General features: G+C 47.9%; 1 protein-coding gene across 1 annotated transcript in view; it reads left to right on the top strand.

The window, feature by feature from the left end:
• Positions 1–18184, top strand: part of MYCBP2 (MYC binding protein 2) — a 1075853-nt gene that overhangs the window by 176726 nt on the left and 880943 nt on the right. Inside the window, 4 exon segments of the mRNA XM_029603038.1 lie at positions 8306–8382; positions 15096–15300; positions 15516–15680; positions 16130–16288. Of these exon segments, the coding sequence (XP_029458898.1) occupies positions 8306–8382; positions 15096–15300; positions 15516–15680; positions 16130–16288 (606 nt within the window).

Raw genomic sequence — 18184 nt, 5'->3', positions numbered from 1 at the left:
ACTGTCTCCACCAGTCTTTCGCAATGCCCCCAGAGAGTCCCCACCAGTCTTTTGTAATGCCCTCACATTATCTCCAGTTTTTTTGCAATGCCCCCCACACTGTCCCCACCAGTCTTTACCAATGCCTCCTCCTGTCGCTCTCACACTGTCCCCGACTGTCTCTCTCGCAATGCCCCTGCACTGTCCCTGCCTGTGTCTCTCGCAATGCCCCTGCACTGTCCCCGCCTGTTTCTGACACCCTCACTCTTTCACTATCACTCACTTTCCCAATCCCCCTACACTGTCCCCACCAGTCTCTTGCAGTACCACCTACACTGTCCCACCAGTCTCTCTCAATCTCCCCCCTTTACCCCATCACTCACTCTGTCCCCCCACCCTATCCCCACCAGTTTTTTCTTCAGTCCCCCTCTCACTTCCTGCAAGTTGTCCATCTTCTCCCTATCTCTAGCAGTTTCAATTTTTTGTCTAGTCTGCCTCTCAATTAATGGTTGGGATTGGTTGACAGAAGGAAAGGGAAAGAGAAGAGACTGGTGAGGATGGGGATTTGAGGGAACAAGAGACTGGAAGGAAGCAGGCTGGGGGACAGAAAGAGGGCTGGCGGGGGTGGAAGGGAAATAGAAACAAAAGGTTACTAAGGGCCAAGAATAACATAAGTATGAGGGGGAAAAAAAAGTGCGGAGCTTGCTGGGCAGACTGGATGGGCCGTTTGGTCTTCTTCTGCCGCCATTTCTATGTTCTATGTTTCTATGTTCAACCTCCACTCTGTCCCCACGTCTTTCTCTTCGTCCTCCCTTGTCCCTGCCCTGTCCTCCCAAGTCCGTCTAAATCATCTCTTCCTATCCCAGACTCTGTGCTCCTGTCGGTCTCTGTTACCCCAGTCTATCCCCACCAGTCTCTTTCAGTTCTCTAAGCCTTTTCCACCTATCTGTATCCTCCCACCAGTCACGCTGTTCTGACATTCTTTCTTAATCCTCCCACCAGTCTCTCAATCCATTCCAATCAGTCACCACTACTCTCTGTGCCCCTCTGTTTCCACCAGCCTCCCTCAATCTTCCACCTGTATCCACCTGTTTCTCTTGCTCTCAATTCACCCATCTTGTGCCCACCAGCCTCTTTCTGTCCCCCAGCCTGCTTCCTTCCAGTCTCTTGTTCCCTCAAATCCCCATCCTCACCAGTCTCTTCTCTTTCCCTTTCCTTCTGTCAACCAATCCCAACCAGTCTCTCTCTGTCCCCACCATTTTCTCAATCTCCCAACCCTTTCCCCAACCTCTCTCTCTCAGCAGCCCCAGCATAATTCTCCATCTGACAGAAAAACAGTCATGGAGCCTCAGCATCCCCAACAGAACATCTTCTACCCAACATCTTATGCTCATTTAATTCCCCTTTGTCCGCCTTCTTCTCAGCACCAATATCCTCCTTATCCTCTTTCCTCCCACACACTCTCTCCTCCCATACCCTCTGCCCAGCAGCAGTATCCCCATTCCCTCCTCTCCTGTTTGTGCAGTGCTGCCCAGTTATCATGTGGACAGGAGGGCAAGAGCTGCAGTTTATACCAACTGACATATTCAGCCCAGGATGTCGATTGCAACCGAGTCGATTGAGCTCTCAGACCCTGAGGCAATGACCAGCCCCAACAAATGAATGCCTAAGCTATGGCCTCCTACAACTACCGTGCTATTTTAGCTTTATAGGCCTTATGCCACTGCTTCGCTTCACTCAAGAGAATGAAAAGATGATCGGAAACTCTAAAGCCATTAGAAACGTTCAGATAGCGCAACCGCGCCCGCTTCATGCCCAGACACTTATACCCCTTAACTAAAGGAACCTTTGTATCCAGAATTGCAAAGGCTGGTACCCTCCACGGACCTGATTCCAGTGAAAAGGATGAAACAACCTTTGGAAGAAAGGCACCGTACACAGAGACACCTGAGTCCCAAAACCTTTAGGAAAGGATCTCTACATGAGAGGGCTTGTAGCTCCGAAATTCTACTAGCCGAACAAATTGCTACCAGAAAAAATGACCTTTAACGTAAAATCCTTTAAAGTTGCCCTGCGCAGCAGCTCAAACAGCGCTTTACACATTGCTTTAAGAACCAGGTTTTAGGCTCCAAGGGGTGGGGGGGGACACGTTTTGCAACGTGGAATGCAAATGCTTCGCACCATCGCAGAAAAAATGCACCACATTCAGATGTGTAGCTATAGGTATACCGTGTATCTTGCCTCGAAGGCACCCCAAGGCCATCACCTGGACCCTTAAGATGTTGAAAGCCAACCTTGCTGCACAAAAGACAAAATGTGGTCCACCGAAGCTCATCTGGAGCTACACTGCGCTCCTTACAACCAAGCCTCTGAAACCTTCCACAGCCGCACATATGTCAAGGAGGTGGATTTCTTTCTTGCTTTCAACAAAGTGGTACTAACATCCTCCAGATAACCCTTTTCTTTCAGGCACCTCCTCTCAAAAAACCATGCCACAAGAGAGAAGCTATCCGCCTGATCCAAAAATATGGGACCTTGGCACCGCAGGTGATGAAGATGAGCAAGACAGTGGCTCATTCACTGCGAGATTGATTAAATCTGCGAACTACGGCCTATGAGGCCATTCTGGTACTACCCAAATTACTTGCCCCAGATGAATTCTGTCCTTCACAAGACCTTGTCCACTAGTGGCCAGGGCAGGAACACATACAGGAGAATCCCCTATGGCCACAGGAGGACTAAAGCATTGACTCCTTGTGCCCCCGTGCTCTCTCCTTCGACTGAAGAACTGCGGAGCCTTGGCATTCTTCTGCATTGCTATCAGATCCATGCAAGGGACTCCCCACTGGCGACGAATCAGGAGCATGGCCTCCTCAGGCAACTCCCAATCTCTGGGATCTATCTGCTGGTGACTGAAGAAATCCGCCTGCACGTTGTCCAACCCCGCTATGTGGGAAGCTGCTAGCACCTCCAGATGCTGCTCCGTCCAGTGCACTAACTCTTGGGCCTCTTGCGCCACCTCCTGTCTCTTGGTACCACCCTGCCAGTTGATGTAAGCCATCGTTGTTGCATTGTTCAACAAAACTCACTGGCCTGCCCTGTATAAGTGGGAGGAAAGAAAGACTTGCAATACTTGACGCACCACTCTTGTCTCTAGACAGTTGACGGACCATGACATCTGCTCCAGAGACTAGTGCCCCTGCGTCACTTGAGTCTGACACACAGCCCCCCAACCAGTGAGGCTGGTATCAGTTGTGACTGCTATCCAACTTGGGACTTCCAATTCCACCCTGCTGCTCAAATTGTCCTGAAACAGCCACCAATCCAGACTCGTCCTGGCGCTTTCTGTGAAGAGGCAGCGGTAGATGAAAACGCTTCCGACACCAGGTTCCCACCTGGAGAGCAAGTTCGACTGAAGCGGCTGCATATGAGCAGCGCTCAAGGGACAAATTCCAAAGTGGAAGCCATAGACCCAAGAACCTGCAGATAATCCCATGCCCTGGTAGCCACACTGCTCATCCATCTGCAAACCTGGCCCTGGATGTTGCCTATCCACTCCTTGGTAAGAAACACTCACCTGAGCGTGGTGTCGGCACATGCTCCCAGGAATTCTTGAACTTGAGATGGAACCAGGTGGCTCTTGGGAAGATTCACAACCCAGCCCAGAGATGGAACCAGGTAGCTCTTGGGAAGATTCACAACCCAGCCCAGGGACCGTAAGCGTTGCAAGCACCACTGCCAGCGCCCCATTGACAAAGGTCCTCTGACCTTGCTCAAATCAATCAGCTTGTCCAAATATGGGGTGTACCAGGATGCCCTCCTGCTGAAGAGCTGCTGCCACTACTACCATCACTTTTGTGAAGGTCATTGGTGCTGGCTGCCAATCCAAAAGACAGGGTGCAAAAACTGAAAATGGTCCCTGAGAATCATGTACCTTCGATAACTTTGATGATCCAGATGAATTGGAATGTGAAGATATGCTTCAGTCAAATCCAGAGAAGCCAAAAACTCTCCTTTGTGTACTGCAGCGATCACAGACCTCAATTTTCCATCCAAAAATGAGGAACCTGCAGTTCCACATTCACCTTCTTTAAATTTGAGATCGGACGAAAAGTGCGGTTTTTCTTTGGGACCACAGAATAAATGGAATACCTTCCCGTTCCCTGCTCCGCAACAGGCACTGGAATTATGGTCCCCTATATACTTAAGACAACTGATGGTCTCTCGAACCACAAGTCTTTTTCCGGTAATTTCTCCATTACTCTCTGATAATAGAAGTACTAAGGGACACTCCATGAAGTTAGCAAGTAGCTCATTGAAAACAAAGAAAATTGTTTTTCTCTCAGCACATAGTTAAACTCTGGAATTCATTGCCAAAGGATATGGTTACAGCACTTAGTGTCACTGGGTTTAAAAAAGATTTGGATAAGTTCCTAGAAGAAAAATCCATAAACTGGTATTAATTAATAAGCAATAGTAGCTTGAGATATATTTAATGTTTGGGTTCTTGCCAGGTACTTGTGAATTGGCTTGGCCACTGTTGGAAACAGGATCTGGGCTTGATGGACCCTTGGTCTGACCTAGTATGGCATCTCTTATGTTCTTATTGCCAGAGGATGTGGTTAAGGCAGTTAGCGTGGCTGTGTTTTAAAAAGGTTTGGTCAAGTTCCTGGAGGTGAAATCCATAAAGTGATATTTATCAAGTTGACGTAAGGAATATCCACTACTTATTACCAGCATTAGTAGCATGGGATTTATACTACTGTTTGGATACTTGTCAGGTACTTGTGACCTGGATTGGCCACTGTTGGAAGCAGGATGCTGGGCTTGATGGACCTTCAGTCTGACCCAGAATGGCTTAGCTTATGTTCTAAGTGCAAGAGGACCTTATGAACAAATCCTTTAATGGGCATGCAAATTCTAAAGTGTAACCGTGCTCTATCACACTTAGGACTCACTGATCTGGTGTGCGCTTAGCCCACTCTTTGAGAAAACTTGGTATCGACCTCCAATTCTTGGAATGGAGGAGCAGGCTGGCCTCACTTCATTGGGTGCACTTGGAACCGGAGACCCCCCCTGACTGGTACCATTTCTGGTCGGTCTCCTGCCTCCAAGACTGCTGCCTCCCTGCGCCTTGTCTCTGACCTCCTCCCAAAGGACGAGACTGCTGGGAATGTTGGTTTGACTGGAAACGAGCCCGTGCCGAAGACAAACCTCTGCCGACCCTCGGCTTGTCCTCTGGCAGCTTGTGCACTTTTGTCTTTCCGAGATGCTTCACAAGCTCCTCAAAGTTCTCTCCAGAAAGAAGTTTCCCTATAAAGGGAAGAGAACCCAGCTGAGACTTAGACCAAACATCTGCCGACCAGTTCCTCAACCAAAGAAGCCTCTTAGAAGAAACCGCGGACATCATAGAGGGTGATCATACAAAGTATCTGCACCGTAGACCACCATGGCTTCCATCCTCTTGGCCTGCTTTACGTCTTCGCAGATAGTGTCATATCTGATTGCAATTGCTGTACCCAGCGCAATCCGGTCCGGAACATAAAAGAACTGCATAGAACAGCGTGAATACCCAATGCTGACACCTGAAAAATCTTCTTTAGGTGTACCTCCAGCTTCCTATCGTGTAACCACCTTCGGCATTTGCAGCAGATCCAAGGTGTCTTCCGGCAAGGAATACAACTTCTCCATGGATCTGCCAACCTTTAAATCTGCGTCTGGAGCTTCCCACTCCCAGAGCACCAAAGTCTTCACAGATTTATGGAAGGGAGAACGCCTTTGCTGGCCTCCCCAAATCTTCCATAACTGGATCCACCTTTTCATGGTCCGAAACAGCCTGGGGTTCGTTAATACCCAAATCCTTCAGGACACATGGAATAAAGGGCCAGAATTCTTCCTGGTGGACAAGACGGACCACTTTTGGATCATCTCCCTCCAGCGAGGATGTTTGATCCCGCGCATCCTCAGGGTCCAGACAATCCAGAGGAGGATCCACCCCGGATGGATCATCAACCAGAGGATCCCGATCTGAGGATCACCTCTGAGCTGGTGGTGCAGCCAGTTTGGTCAGCATTTGCCTACAATGCAAATGCTGACCAAACTGGCTGCACCACCAGCTTGAGGTGATCTAGGCCTCTTAGCCAAAAATGTCTCATGCTGTTTCGCTAGCTTGTGAAGGCAACGACCTGCCACCTGTTTAGCCAAAAACGCCTTGTGCAACAGGAGCATCAAATCTGGGGGAAAAAACCCTGGAACCTCTGGATCCTGCTCTAGGAGGTCTTCTGCCTCCTCCCCAACAGAGGTTCCTGGGATCCCCGGGGTTCTGAGGGTCTTTGAAGTACCGGCGATAGCGGTGTGGGCACTGCAGAGTCCTTAGCAGCTCTCACAGCTGTGGCAGCAAAGAAGGACAAAATGGCTGCCATTCCTGCTGAAATTGGAAAGGCAACATCGGGCTTGCTAGACTTCTCCCTTGCTTTCTGCAGAAACTCGTTGCCTCTCTGGACCTTTAACTGCACTCCCCGAGCTGTCCTTTTCCCCTGAGAGGCAGCAGGAGCAAGAGCGGTAAGGGAAAGTCGCAAGTGTGTCTCAGCACATGCCGCACACTGCCTACTGCATAGCATGGCCGTTACTGCCTCACCAGCCCACCTGCAAAGTGCCACAAGAATCAGCTCCTAACACATGCGACCTCCCCGAAGCAGCACGGAGCTATGCCCGGCTGAATCACACGACTGGCACAACAAGTCAAAATGCCTTTAAAATTTTTTTTTTTTTTTTTAAATATAACTTTACATATCAACTTCCCTTTGGTGGCTGCAGGCTCGGCTGTCCATGTGTAGGAGGGGGGGAGAAGGAAGTGACCCACCAGATATCTCCCCCTCAGTGGGTTAAGAATCTGGACAGACCCAGGGGTTTCAAATTCCTTCGCTTGTCCACACCTCCAGCTGAAAGGATGGCCCCATCAGGACCTACCAACCTTCAGGGAGGGTAGCCAGTCACCGAATCCTAAACTTTCTTTTTATTTTAATAATTTTTTTTCTCAGACTGCAGGTTTTGCACCACTTTCCATCTGCTGGAGACAGAGAAATACTGAAGGACTTCAGGCGGCACACCAGGTTATGTGACAGTATGAGTGAAACTTTCTCTGTCTCCCATGGAGAGCTCATGGACATAACACATTGGATAGGTGGTAGTTAATGGAAAAGTTCTGTTTTGGGGCCTAGTGGAAGGCCTGGCTAAACTGCCATACTTTTTTTTTTTTTTTTTTTTGGCGAAAGGTAAGACAACATGTTTCCAGGCAGAGCACTAGAGGCATTCTGTTCCTTATTTTTTGGACAAATCTTCTGAATGTGCAAAGCCTTGTGCATATTAGTCTAGCTGAAGCTCCTCTGCTTAACATACAGGGCCTTAAACAGAAGTGTCTCCATCTGTTTGAGTGCTTTATAAACCATCTAGATCACTGAGATCATCACAAATGGAATTACTTACTTTACTAGGTCCTCACAAAATCAGACTAGAGCACACTAACTAAACTGACCTGTTTTCAGTATCAGGCCCTGCCAGCATTGGAACTCCTTACTTTTGGATCTATGTATGGAAAGAAACTGCCTCAAGTTTAGGAAATTAGTTAAGGCTTGGTTCTTTTCTAAGGTGTTTGATAAGATTAATATTTAATCTTACTTTCGTAAAAAAAACCCCAAAAAACCCCCCCACAAAGTATGGTCATTTAGCCCTAAAAGAGAACTTTTCCCTTGACCACTACCTATCCGATATGCTATGTCCATGAGCTCTCCAAGGTACATGCAGCTGCTGAGCTGCCTTTTTTTAACCTATCCGAGCCCTGTTTATTTTTATTTGATTTATATTCTGCTTTTTGGTATTTCAAAGCAGAATTACATTCAGGTACTGTAGGTATATCTTGTACCTTCTAGTACTTATTTTCTGTCTATAGGCGTGCAATATTTATACCCAATGTACCTCACCTGTATTTTACCTCAAATTATGTATTCAATATTTTGTTCTTTGTTTTCTATGAAATACACCTTATGCCTATCCCATGGATAAAAATGGGGTATCAAATGTTTATAAATGAATAAAATGATAAGGTGGCAGGGTTAATTTTTTCCAGTCCTGGCTGATAGTAACTGTAGAATGCTGCAGGAGTCAGGATGACACTAAGGTAGAGAGTTTTCATTGGGGAAGACAAAGGGCAAATAAGGGATCGCTGCAGGCATATAGAACCCATTTTCTTCACAGTTTACAATGTATGCTGTTGCTGAAACTGTTCAGATTGTCACTGCATAATTCTCTCCTTGTTCTCTGTTTTCAGGTACAGGATTTGATGAGGAGTCAGCTGTTCTGGGTGCAGGAAGAGAGTTTGCACTAATGAAAACTGCTAGTGGAAAGGTACTGGAAATTGTTCTTCATTGACTCTTAATTCTGCAAGAATGGCATATTCTCACAGGTCAAGCAGGATGGTAGTCGTCACATATGGGTGACATCATCAGGATGGAGCCCAATCACGGAAAACTTCTGTCAAAGTTTCCAGAACGTTGACTGGCCCCTACTGGGCATGCCCAGCATGGCACTAACCCTGCATCCAGCAGGGGTCCCCCTTCAGTCTTCTTTTTTCCGCGCAGCAGTAGCCTCGTGGTAAAGGAGCTTGAAGAGATTCCTGACAGGAATTTCCTCACGGAATTACTAAAAGTTAAATTACCCCTCAGGGGTCCCTCCTCTACCTTTTATAAGTCCGCGGTACTCAGGTAAGTTTTTACCCATTTCCTGTCGATTACCGTCGTGTTTGTCCTTCGCGGCCTACTGGCCGTCGACCGTACCACAGCTAAATTTTTGCCATGGCATCGGGATTTCGTTGGTGCCCAGACTGTACCCGCACCATGTCTATCACAGACCCCCATAAAGTCTGTGTAAAGTGTTTAGGACGTGAGCACGATGTCTTGACCTGCACCAAATGTGCCCTAATGACACCAAAGGGTCGCAAGGCCAGAATGGAGAAGATGGAACTTCTCTTCTGTACTCAAACCCTGACTCTGTCCATTGCATTGACGTCGTCTGAACCGGGCACCGTCGACTTCGCGCCAGCATCGACCACCGACCGGTGACTGACCGGCATCGACGACTTCTCGGCCATCGACACCCTCTACTCCCCCTCAGGATTGAGGGGATCGAAGGGAGAAACATCGCCATCGACACCGTAAGACTCGGACCATCGAGAGAGCGAAATCATTGACCTCGCCATCGTCCGAGTCGCTGTCGAAGAAGCCCCGTCCAGGAAAGGCACCGACCATTCCTGCGACCGGATCTCCGAGGCAAACCTCACCCGATCGGGGATCGGGAGCCGCGACTCCGCCTTTAACGGTGGTCCCTCCGGCTATGCCTCTGCATCCTTCTTCTGTTCCGGAGCCGGGGCTACTTGCTCCAGGTCTCCGAGAAGAACTGGACTGGATGGTTCAGGAGGCCATCGACAAGGCGATGCAGCGTCTCCAGGTTCCTCCGACACCGGCACAGACTGTGGAACAGATCATCGACCCGATTCTGGCAGCACTGGCACCGCTGCTATCCGGGTCTCCGATGGCTTTGATGCCCTCCCCACTGACAGCATCATTGGGAGTAGAAACACCGTTCGCATTCCTCCATCCGGAGTTATACCTCAACCATCGATGCCTATACGTCCCTCGCCACCGATCCAACCATCGGTGCCGATACGTCCATCGGCGCCACCAAGCCATCCATTGATACCCTCGATGCCTATGCCGGTGCCTTCGATGCCATCGTCTGTGCCTCCGATTAATTCCTCTGATTCCTTCGGAGCCTAGGCCAGGACCTTCAAGTATCCAACCACCCTGCCCCCCCCCCCCCTCTCTACTTCCTAGAGGAAAGGGTGTTGATCCTTATGATACCTGGGGAGATGATACCTCATCAGACACTGATGACTTACCTTCACCACCTTCACCCACTGAGAGTAGAAAGCGTTCTCCTCCGGAGGACCTCTCATTTATAAATTTTGTGAAGGAAATGGCTGAATTGGTTCCTTTTCAATTGCAGACGGAACAGGGGATGATAGGCACAGATGATGGAGTTGCTCCAATTCCTGGATGCCCCCAAGGTAATAACCTCTTTTCCCATCCACCAGGTTCTTCTTGATCTCCTCAAAAAGAACTGGGAAAATCCAGGAACAATTGCTCCAGTACACAGGAAAGCTGACACGACCTATCTGGTACAATCAGCCCCAGGTTTTCAGAAGTCATAGCTTGATCACCACTCGGTCGTTGTAGAGTCTGCACGAAAGAGGGCAAAAAGGTCAAAACCTCACTTGTCTACCCCTCTTGGTAAGGAACAAAAATTCCTAGACAACATTGGTTGCCGAGTTTTCCAAGGGGCCATGCTCATCTCCCGAATTGCTGCCTATCAGCTTTATATGACCCAATATAACAGGGTCATCTTTAAGCAGATACAGGACTTCTCAGACTCCCTGCCTCAGCAATTCCAAGACCAACTGTAAACCCTTGTAAGCAAAGGTTTTGAGGCAGGCAAGTATGAGATCAGAACATCTTATGACATTTTTTACACCTCTTCCAGAGTGTCTGCAGCTGCTATTTTGGCGAGATGGTGGGTCTGGCTCAAGTCTTCTGACCTTCGCCCAGAAGTGCGAGATCGGTTGTCTAACCTGCCTTGTGTAGGAGATAATCTGTTTGGCGAACAGATCCAGTGGACGGTGGCCAGAATTAAAAGACCATCATGAGACCCTTGAAACAGCTCTCTTCAATGCCTTTCCGACTTCTCCTCAAAGCAGCCCTTTAGAAAGGACTCTAAGAAGTCATTCTACCGTCCAAGAAAGTCATACCCGCCACCAGCCAGATCCCGTGCTACGAGACCTTATCAAAAACCTCAGTTCTCGCCAAACCCAAAAACAAAACCACAAGCAGCTCCCCAGCCGGGCCTGTTTCAGGTTTTTGACTTCCACTTGGAGAGCAGCAGCCAGAGTTCCTCTGTCGCACATACCAGTGGGAGGTCGACTGTGCCACTTCCACAACATGTGGCATTCAATGACATCCGACCAATGGGTACTGGCAATCATTGCTCAGGGTTACCATCTGAACTTTCTTGCCCTGCCACCGGACTCCCCACCTCTGCACACGTGGAGAACGTCCGATCACTCCGTTCTTCTGGATCAAGAGGTCTCACTCTTCTCCAGTCCAGAGCAATAGAAACCCATTCCACAATCTCAGCAAGGCCTAGGTTCTATTCCCGGACTTCCTAATCCCCCAAAAAATCGGGAGGTGTCCGTCCTATTCTAGATCTACGGGCCCTCAACAAGTACCCTCCAACGAGAAAAGTTCAGATGGTCACCATGGGGATCGCTTCTACCTCTTCTACAAAGAGGAGACTGGCTCCTGCTCTCTGGACCTCCAGGACGCATACACCATATTGCGATAAGTCCAGCTCATCGCAAATACCTGAGATTCCTAGTAGGCCTCAAGCACTATCAATACCGAGTGCTTCCATTCGGCCTAGCATCTGCTCCACGAGTCTTTACAAAATGCCTCGTAGTTGTAGCAGCTTTCCTCAGGACACATAGTTGTAGCAGCTTTCCTCAGTCTACCCCTATCTGGACGACTGGTTAATCAGGGCTTTCCACTCAGCAAGCTGCTCTGTTGTCCCTCAGTCTAACCTTACACACTCTAATTTCGTTGGGGTTCTCGTCAATTACGACAAATCCTACTTAGTCCCATCTGAAACCTTATCGTTCATTGGGGCAGACTTGGACACCTTACAGGCAAAGGCTTTCCTGCCTCGACAACGAGCACAACTCTCGTGTCTCTTGCTCACCAACTGCAGTCTCAACACGTGGCAACTGCATGCCAATTTCTCCTCCTCCTGGGCCACATGGCGTCCTCAGTCCATGTCACACCAATGGCCCGCTTGGCCATGAAGTCCATGCACTGGACTCTGAGGTCTCAATGGACTCCAGCTATTCAGCCTCTGTCGACCATTGTCACACGTCCACCGAATCACTCCGTCTGTCCCTCGCCTGGTGGAAAAATCAGACCAATCTCTCCAGGATTGCCCTTTCCAGGTTCCGAATTCTCAAATCATTCTAACCACCAACGCTTCCAACCTTGGGTGGGGAGCCCATGTAGCCGATCTGCAGACACAGGCTCTTGGTCTCCAGAGGAAGCCAAACACCAAATAAATTTCCTGGAGCTTTCAAGCAATAAGATATGCTCTCAGGACCTTTCAGGATCGCCTGTCAAGTCAGGTCCTCCTAATACAGACGGACAACCAGGTGGCTATGTGGTACATCAACAAACAGGGAGGCACAGGCTCCTTCCTTCTGTGTCAGGAAGCTGTGCAGATATGAGCGGAAGCCCTCTCCCATTCGATGTACCTCAGGGCCACCTACTTGCCGGGAGTGGACAATGTGCTGGCAGACAAGCTGAGTCGCGTCTTTCAACCACACGAGTGGTCTCTCAACCCCTCAGTAGCGAACTCCATCTTCCAACAATGGGGATATCCTCAGATAGACCTCTTTGCGTCCCCTCAGAACCACAAAGTGGATAATTACTGCTCCCTCATTCGCAGCGAACACTCTCAGCCCAGAGACGCATTCTCCCTCTCATGGGCAACCGGTCTGCTTTATGCATTCCCTCCACTTCCTCTTCTCTCGAAGACTCTTGTGAAGTTACGTCTGGACAAGGGAACCATGATCCTGATAGCACCTCACTGGCCACGCCAAGTGTGGTTTCCAATACTTCAGGATCTCTCCATCTGCAGGCACATTCCCTTGAGAAAAGACCCGCTCCTGATCACTCAGAATGATGGGAACCTACGCCGTCCCTGACGGCATGGATGTTGAAAGGTTAATCCTTCAACCACTTAACCTTTCAGATCCAGTTTCCCCGTGTCTTGATTGCTTCGCGAAAGCCTTCCACGAGAAAATCTTACTCTTACAAATGGAAAAGGTTCACGTCATGGTGCTCTTCTCAGTCCCTTGACCCTTTTTCCTGTCCAATCACGAAGTTTCTGGACTATCTTTGGCAGTTGTCAGAATCAGTTCTAAAGACCTCTTCCATCAGAATGCATGTCAGTGCGGTGGCCGCCTTCCATAAAGGTATCAGGGATGTCCCTATATTAGTACAACCCTTTGTAACATGCTTTTTAAAAGGCTTGCTCTACATCAAGCCTCCATTACGTCCTCCGGCCCCTTCTTGGGACCTTAATCTGGTTCTTGGTCGGCTCATGAAACCACCTTTCGAGCCTCTTCACTCTTGAACTTCGATATCTCACATGGAAAGTGATTTTCCTTTTGGCAATCACTTCAGCTCGCAGAGTTAGTGAATTGCAGGCTCTAGTTACCTATCCGCCTTACACTAAACCTCTGCAGGACCGGGCGGTAATCCGCACTCACCCTAAATTGTTACCTAAGGTAGTCTCGGATTTTCATCTAAACCAATCCATCAAACTATCTACCTTTTTTTCCCAGGCCCCATGCCAATGCAGGAGAACAGGCTCTGCATACCCTTGACTGTAAACGTGCTCTAGCGTTTTACCTAGATCGTACATCTGCCCACAGGGAAAGCACTCAATTGTTCTTTTCTTTCCACCCTAACAAGTTAGGAAAGCCTGTGAGTAAGCAGACTCTCTCCTCCTGGTTGGCGGACTGCATATCCTTTTGCTATCAACAAGCGGGCATTCCATTTCAAGACCGTGTTAAAGCACACTCTGTGAGGGCCATGGCGACTTCAGTAGCACACCTACGATCGGTGCCGCTTCCTGACATTTGCAGGGCTGCCACCTGGAGTTCTCTCCACACCTTTGCAGTCCACTACTGCTTGGACGAAGCCGGAAGACAAGATTCCATCTTCGGCCAGTCTGTCCTTCACAACTTACTTACAACGTGACGTACCTACACCCTTCCGCCTGCCCGGTGGGGTTCAGGATGCCCTCTCCCAGTTTCCACCCCAGTTGTTGTGCCAGTTGCACGCCTTTGGGTACATTAGGTGCATGTTCGGACATCCTCAGCTCGGTACTCACCCATATGTGAGGACTACCATCCTGCTTGTCCTGTGAGAAAGCAAATGTTGCTTACCTGTAACAGGTGTTCTCACAGGACAGCAGGATGTTAGTCCTCATGAAACCCGCCCGCCACCCTGCGGTGTTGGGTTTATAACATTTCATTTTATTTTTCGGCACTGCCTGTAGCTTTCAAATAAGACTGAAGAGGGTCCCCTGCTGGCTGCAGGGTTAGTGCCATGCTGGGCATGCCCAGTAGGGGCCAGTAAAAGTTCTGGAAACTTTGACAGAAGTTTTCAGTGATTGAGCTCCATCTTGATGATGTCACCTATATGCGAGGACTAACCTCCTGCTGTCCTGTGAGAACACCTGTTACAGGTAAGCAACATTTGCTATTTGTTGCAGAAGAATTCTTGAGTTTTACAGAATACATGCCAACACTTGTATTTGCCCATTCTACTGAGTGGGTGAACAAGGAGTCATTTCCCATTGGAGACAAAATCCATGCTAGATAATAAAAATTAGACTGTATGTCAAGTGAATTGAGAGATTACTTTTATCCTTTAATTATCAGTACAACTACAATTAAGAAATAGATGAAGATGTGGGCTGAGGGTTTTTTTTTTTTTTGTTTTTTGTTTTTTTTTTTGGGGGGTAGTTAGTATTTGTATTATTTTTTAAACTTGTTGGCCAGGAAAATCAGGTTAAGGCAGACAGGAAGGAATTTTTTTGTGTAAATTCCTAATCCATGTCCCAGCATTTGGACATAATCCAGTATTTTAACCACTGGATTTATCCCCCTCAACATTGTTGTGTTAAAAATAATAGCCAGTGTATGGACTGTCTACAAAGCAAAGCCAGTATTTCTCAACTGTGTGCATGAATAATACATATTGACAAATTTGAGATTATTGAATGCAGTTTTAGTACACTGTGAGTGACTATGGTTAAAACAAAAAAAAATTAGTACATAATGTAGCAACTTACACAAATTCATTACTTGTTGAAATTATGCATGTAATGCTCAAGTTGTGTTTTTGTTTAATTTAGGAGGGAGAATAAATGTGTTCTTTCTTACATTTCAATAGATTTATTACACTGGCAAATACCAGAGCCTAGGAATCAAACAAGGTGGTCCTTCACCAGGAAAATGGGTTGAGTTGCCCATAACAAAATCTCCAAAGATTATCCAGTTCTCAGTTGGGCATGATGGTTCTCATGGTCTGCTAGTTGCAGAGGACGGAAGTGTATTCTTTACTGGCTCTGCTAGTAAAGGCGAGGATGGAGAATCAAGTAGGTTTTAATGATCCGTTTATGTCACTAGTGAGAGAGAAGAATTCTTGCCAGAATATTGTTATGAGATTTTGCCTTTGTTAAAACATTGGTGCTGGATTTGTTTTTATATAGTTTGAGAACTGTCTATTTATCAAAGGAGTGTAACTTTTGAAAAAAGATACAGACTGTTCTTTTTGTTTTAGTTCTACTGACTTTACTTTTATGGTTTACAGCAAAAAGCAGACGCCAATCAAAACCTTATAAGCCTAAAAAAATGATCAAAATGGAAGGCAAGGTAGTTGTACACACAGCATGTAATAATGGAAGCAGTTCAGTTATCACAAAGGACGGCGAACTCTACATGTTTGGAAAAGATGCCATTTATTCTGACAATTCAAGTAAGTGGCTACTGAAAGATACATGATGCGAGAGCAAGTAGAGCCAGCATATTGTAGGAGGCATATATTCGCGAGAACAGAAGTATGAAATTTGGGATAAATATTTTTTCACTGTCTTTGTTTTGTTTAGTTTAGTTTTTCTTTCTTCATGAAAAATATGGGAAAACATTGGTTGAAATGTACATTAGTGTCATTTAGATACCACTTTGAATACAATTATTTTCTGCAGGAAAAACAGGTCAGGTTTTTATGAACCCTATTCAAAAATTCCAACCCACATTAGATAATGTCTTTAATTTCTCAGGAATTTGAAGTACATTGCAGGTTTAACTAATGTAAAATAGCTTAAAAAATAATCTGATTAATTTAATAAAATGTGGGGAATTTATTTTTGATAAGGCATCAGAATTATGCAGCTGGTTCCTTATCTAAAGTAATTTACCTTTTAGGTTTGGTAACGGATTTGAAAGGGCACTTGGTGACTCAAGTAGCCATGGGCAAAGCTCATACATGTACTCTAATGAAGAATGGTGAGGTTTGGACCTTTGGTGTAAACAACAAAGGACAGTGTGGACGAGATACAGGCTCTATGAATCAAGGAGGTAAAGGTGAGCAAACTGTATTTTAGCTCATGCTGTTTGTTTTTACTTGTTAACTATGCATGCTGATATCTGACTTCATAGAACCTGACACATCATTTCTTTTCATTTCCTATTTGCTCCTTGGTTTAATTTGCAGATTCAATCCTCTGTTACGGGCCGATACAGTACAGTGCGCTCCGACGGAGCACACTGTTAACCTGCCATTGGACGGACGTTTTCCCTTACCTCTTATTCAGTAAGGGGCCGAAAACGCGCGTCCAACCCACCGAACCTAATAGCGCCCTCAACATGCAAATGCATGTTGATGGCCCTATTAGGTATTCCTGCGCGATTCAGTAAGTAAAATGTGCAGCCAAGCCGCACATTTTACTTTTAGAAATTAATGCCTACCCCCAGAGGTAGGCGCTATTCACTGTACGTACCAGGATCATTCCAGATGGTGGGTTATGTTCCCTGTCCAGCAGATGGAGTTAGAACCAAAAATTCCCAGGGGAGGACCTATATAGCCACGCCTCCCTTGCCTCAATCCTCAGTATAGTTCTAACTCCAGCAGATTGAGCAGGGGACACGGTGGTCCCCAGCACTTTTCTAGTTTTATTTTCTCTTTGAGGGATCAATTAAATAATATTAGATAAAGGTTTTCTTCTAAGGGATAGGTTCTGTAGTGTTCTGACAGGACCACTCCGTTCAAAGAGAGACACTGTTTTCCAGTCAGGAGCTTGCTGACAGGCTGTGTTTTTTTGCCTGTCACTTTATTTTTCTCTTTGTTTTTCCTCTTCCTTGCCTGGCTACAGTGTGGTAAGTGTTGTTTTGATTTTATTTACAGTCGTTGGGAGGAACAGGAATTTGTGAGGGGTGAAGTTGGTAGTGCCGACCGCTCCCCCCTAGCCCCGGAGTTTGTACTTTTCCCCTCCTCCCCTTCGGGGAGTGATTGGAGTCCCACCCTGCAGCTCTGCGACGACACATTCCCCGGAGCTGCTTACCGTCGGGACGGCGCTTTCCCCGTCGGTCTCTTGGGGACGGTGAGGGGTCCGGAGGCCGCATAGCTCTATTGCTTCGCCGCTTCAGTTGTTGCCGCGCGCCGCAGCCACCCCTCCCCCTCCCTCCCGCCGCGATGCAGAGATCGCCTAACGGCTCTGGAGCTCGGCAAGGGGTTCAGCAGCCCTTGGAGGGATTTTCTTCGGCTTTTCCTGAGGGGGGGAGTATAGCTTACCTGGTGGGCAGCTTGGAGGAGAGTCGGACCGCGCCGGCAGGAAGCGGCATGCCCCGTTTCCCTTCAGCGCGGGAACGGCGGCCATTTTGTTAGCTGACTCTGAGGCAGCTCTCTCTGAGGAGGACGTCGACGCTCCGCTCCAGGTTTCCTCTCACAGTATGGGGTTTCTGAGCGCAACGGACCAGGGCAGGCAAGGGGACGACACCTCGGGGGGCCCTTCATCAGCACTTCCTGCTTTTTCGCCAGAATTCGTCGTTTTAATGCACAAGGCATTTTTACAGAGCAGGGATCCGAATCTTGGAAATTGGGGTCCCCCTCCTCCCAAACTGACTTGCTTGACCCAGCTTTCGACGGCGGACCCTCCCTTAGGGAAGGCTTCTTTGCCCACAGGGGGTGCGGGGTCCGCTCGGCCCCCTCCCATGGTCCCTACACCGCTGCAGCAACCGTCGGGGGATTCATGGCAGGACCCAGATGCGGATGATCCCTCCCTGGCGGCCCAGGTAGAGGGTGTCGACCCAAGGGTTCTCCGCATTTTTCAAGCAGCGGAGTTGGATGATCTCATTCTCCACATCCTGCCGGAAATGGACATCGACCCTCCTCCGGCTCCTGTGGCTCAGGATCCGAAGATTAAGAAAGGGGACCCTCTGCTAGCGGGCTTGCGACCCCTAGCGAAAGCTTTTCCCACGCAT

Source organism: Rhinatrema bivittatum, chromosome 5, assembly GCF_901001135.1.
Source record: "Rhinatrema bivittatum chromosome 5, aRhiBiv1.1, whole genome shotgun sequence".
Taxonomy (NCBI): Eukaryota; Metazoa; Chordata; class Amphibia; order Gymnophiona; family Rhinatrematidae; genus Rhinatrema; species Rhinatrema bivittatum.
Note: the sequence above shows the minus strand (reverse complement) of the source record. Positions and strands in the feature narration are given on the sequence as shown.